Genomic DNA, 3,785 nt, shown 5'->3' with positions numbered 1-3,785 from the left:
GTTATATTAAGAAGAGATTGCATTTTCGCTTTTACATGATTTATTATATTATTTATATTTGGGGAAGGCAGTAAATGAAAAAACATATTACAAAATGCATTGTTGAAGTATTGATTTTGATCCTGTTGTTATCATCCTTTACCGCTTAGCCAACACTGCCTGCCAGTTTAAAGAGTATTCACAACAGTAATAATAGCTGCCCACTATTCGATTTTTGTATTTTTTGCGGGCTTTAACTAGCGACCAAGGTTAGTCGCAGGCTGGCTGGCTGGCAAGTTGCTGCAACTATCGGTCGTAGGGGGCTTACTCTGGCGCATTTTAGCCGGTAATTGCTTGTGATGTATGATTTTGAGTTCTAGTTTTCCTGGCCTGGGAATATTTCTGAGCCGGCCCCGGCTTTTGTTGTCCGCCTGATTGCTGGCGATGCCTATATATGCGGGTGATGTATGTTATATAGCCGCGGCCACAGGTATAAGCTATAGCCATAGATATTGATTTGACAGGCTCTGAGCGACGACTCCTCGCCGGCTGGCTGGACGATGATGCTGCTGACGATGGGAGAGCACCCACTGTCACACTTTCTAAGCCGCGGAGGGCACTTTCACCCAATTAGAGTGCGATATGGGCACGGGGCCGGCAAGTATGCAAAGTATGCACCGCCGTCCCTTTTCCCAGCGATGACAATCTTTTGTTTTCACTTCTGCAGAAACAAAAGCCATAAAGGATAAATTGTGAGCTGGTAGCCGCGCATTGAACTCTTGGCTTCGACAAGTGCACAGCAGGGGCTCCGCGAGATCCCCGAGATATCCTACGCCCAAAAGAAAAAAGCCCAGAGAAATATACGATCCCCCGAAAGCCTGCAATTCTGTTTTCATTGTGAGCTAAATGGAGTTGACCAAGGCGATCGTATCGCCTTATTGTTTGCCTTAACAATTGGGCCAAGTTTTCGGCCTTCTATCGCACTACACATGATTGATCGAGGGAGCCGGGGGATCGGCGGGAGAATCCGAAAAAGCCACAAATATTCTTTACATGAAGGCAATTTCTCCCCCACCACGCGCTGTTTTCCATTGTGCTTTTCATGCCATTTCGATACGGGCCTCATTTTTCTTGCCACAATTAAGAAGAAAGTTGGCAGCAATTAGAAAACGCACATCGATCAAAATCGCCTCCCGACAACGAACGTCATGTTCGAGTGCCGTGTTTTGTTTGTTTGTCCAAAACGGCATTTCAACCTGCAGACAAGTGAGTGTGCGGTGGTGCTGGTGCTTTGGAGCCCGGATGGAGGCTGAGCTCCCAAAGAGCCATTAAGACATATCTTTCGCCCATTGTAGTATTAGAATGTAATATTTCCAAAATATCTTTTGATTTATTTGGGCTTGGAGTGAGTCAAATGTAAGGTCTCAGTGAAAACTCTAGGTATGTTTTTATATTTTATGGAAATTAAGTATACATTTATATGACTTTTAGGACTGACTAAACTTGACTCTCACATAAGCCAAGGTATATTTTTCAAGTAGAGCACCAGCCGAACTTCATTCAAAATTCTAGCAAAATATATATCACTTTCCAGCCGCTACACAACTCCCTCTCCATGTCGCGCACGTTCAACAGGGATGAAATCCCCCGGGATAGGGGCTTAGTCCAGGAGCTTCGGAGCGAAATCACCCGCAATTCGGCGGAAATCAGCTTCAACTTCTGGCAGGAGTTCGAACACATCCGGTCCACCCAGCAGAATCGCATGGTGCAGGAGCGTTTGCAGCGCGAGAGGATCAGCACCTTGATGCGCGATGGCCAGCAGGAGGCCAACCAGGAGGCGGAGGCCCTGAGCCGGTCGATCAGTGCCCATGGAATGACCGTGGACTCGACCCACTTGCCATCAATTTCAGCACCAGCAGCTCCAACTGCGTCCCGGCTGGAGAACTCGTTGGCCCAAGAATTCAAGAATAGGACCCATCGCCCAAGTACCGCTGTCAGACGGAAGCCCCAAAAGCAGAAATTCCAGGCCACCAAGACCAATAAGTCGAAAGCAAGGCCCAAAAACGAGGATCAACCATCGCCGGCCCCCTCGAATATTCCAAGGGCACCGCCCACCTCCCGAGCCACCATGATAACCCCTAACATCTCCAACGGGGCCACCCCCAACATTTCCAAGCTTCGGTTGGCCAACAAGCCCAAGAAGTAACGATTTTCATCGAACTAAATATTATTTTTGACAGCAAGAAAGCCAGTTTTAATAGTTGTAAAGGATTGTTAAAGGATTGGAAAAATATAAAAGAAAAATTTTAAATATTGTATGTGTTTTATTAAGTGAATTGGTTGGGGGAGCAAATTGAAATTACCTATTTAAAATTTTAGCTTGCTAAAGAAAAGTACTATATTATGAAGCAGTTTACAATTTATTTTTATAAATTGTATTTTAGTTTTGCCCTGAAACCTCGTTGATATCTTCTTCACGCAATCTGCGACCCGCATAAACCCATTTCCACAAACCCAATCCCTGACGAATGCCACCCGGTGTGCACTTTGCACTACAAATTCCAGCTAAAATACATAACGAAACCAAAACAGAGTTAACAACAAAGACGACGACGAGGCGGAGACTTGCAAATTAATTAACGGTACACGGGCCCCGAGAAGGAGATCCGAGTGTCCGAATCTCAGAAAACACGCACCCCAGACACCTGAGTAATCAGCGTTATGTGGGCATGGCCATCGATGGAGGTGCTGGTGGTGCTCGAACTTCTCGATAAATCACGGATAAAAAACAATCAGCGCAAATGTAACGTTATTCATCACAGGTGGTAAATATTTCAAACCGAAACTGACAACAAACGCGCGCCGAGCTCGAAAATAAAACTCATACCCCGGCGTTGTTCGCGTTTCAGTCTGGTTTCAGTTTCTGTTCTCAGATTTCCGATACTCAGATCTGAACGATTTCTGGGTCAGAATAATTAATAAGAGCGGCTCTTTTTGGCGCATGACTGGGCCATAACAAAGATGTGGCAACACATAAAGAAAACAGATCCAATTTGGATAGGTACTACTCATTAATGATTCCTGAAAATATTTCTGGTCTAGAGAGCGAGTTAAAAATCATTAAATTTATCAATTATATGTTACATTTTCTTGTACTTTAGATTTCAATTCCGTATTGGTCATTACAAAAATATTCCTTAAAAACTCCGCGCAGAGATTTCGCCCGTTTTGTCGTCGCTTTGGCGCATGCGCACCAATAATCAATCAAAACGTCTTAAACAAATCACTCGGGCCGCATGTGCAACTACCAAAAAATCAACAGAGCAGAGACAAAAAATTACACAGCCGACGACTGGCTGACTGACAAACTGAAAAACTGACTGACTGGCAAGTTTGGCAACTCCGAGGCTCCGAAGCCCCGGAGAACTGTGATGGACAACAGTCACGATTTGCATGTGCGACAACTGTTGCCAGACCGGCAACAACGACGGCAGAAACAACCATCAAGCAGGCACATTGAACTGTCATTGACACGGGGGAGAATCGCGGAGAACGCCAACCCGGAGACCGGAGATCGGAGACTGGGGACCAGAGACACCTGTAGCAGCAGCCACAGAAGTTGAAAGGCAAAAGGCGAACTCCCTCGCACAGTGGTTTAACGTACAATCAAAATATATTTATAAGGATGGGAAGTTGATCCTAACATATGTCATCCTATTTTCATCATGCACCCGAAATAATCAGAACACTATCTATAAGAAAGGTCAAACTATCATTTGTTCTTTCATTGGTAATAAGAAATTGTG

The 3,785-nt window shown here is 45.0% G+C and overlaps 1 protein-coding gene across 1 annotated transcript; it reads left to right on the top strand.

Annotated features, from left to right (window-relative positions):
• Nucleotides 1–1,481: 1,481 nt before the first annotated feature.
• Nucleotides 1,482–2,290, top strand: LOC108029035 (uncharacterized). The gene has a single exon (XM_017101085.3). It carries the CDS (start codon nt 1,595–1,597, stop codon nt 2,183–2,185), a length of 591 nt encoding a protein of 196 aa, XP_016956574.1. The 5' UTR covers nt 1,482–1,594; the 3' UTR covers nt 2,186–2,290.
• Nucleotides 2,291–3,785: the final 1,495 nt, after the last annotated feature.

This window comes from Drosophila biarmipes, chromosome 2L, assembly GCF_025231255.1.
Source record: "Drosophila biarmipes strain raj3 chromosome 2L, RU_DBia_V1.1, whole genome shotgun sequence".
Taxonomy (NCBI): domain Eukaryota; kingdom Metazoa; phylum Arthropoda; class Insecta; order Diptera; family Drosophilidae; genus Drosophila; species Drosophila biarmipes.
The sequence above is the reverse complement of the archived record's forward strand: the minus strand, read 5'-3'. Positions and strand labels throughout refer to the sequence as shown.

Bases quoted from the DNA above. Each gene is read 5' to 3' on its own strand.
- LOC108029035 (XM_017101085.3), top strand. From the start codon at position 1,595: ATGTCGCGCACGTTCAACAGGGATGAAATCCCCCGGGATAGGGGCTTA.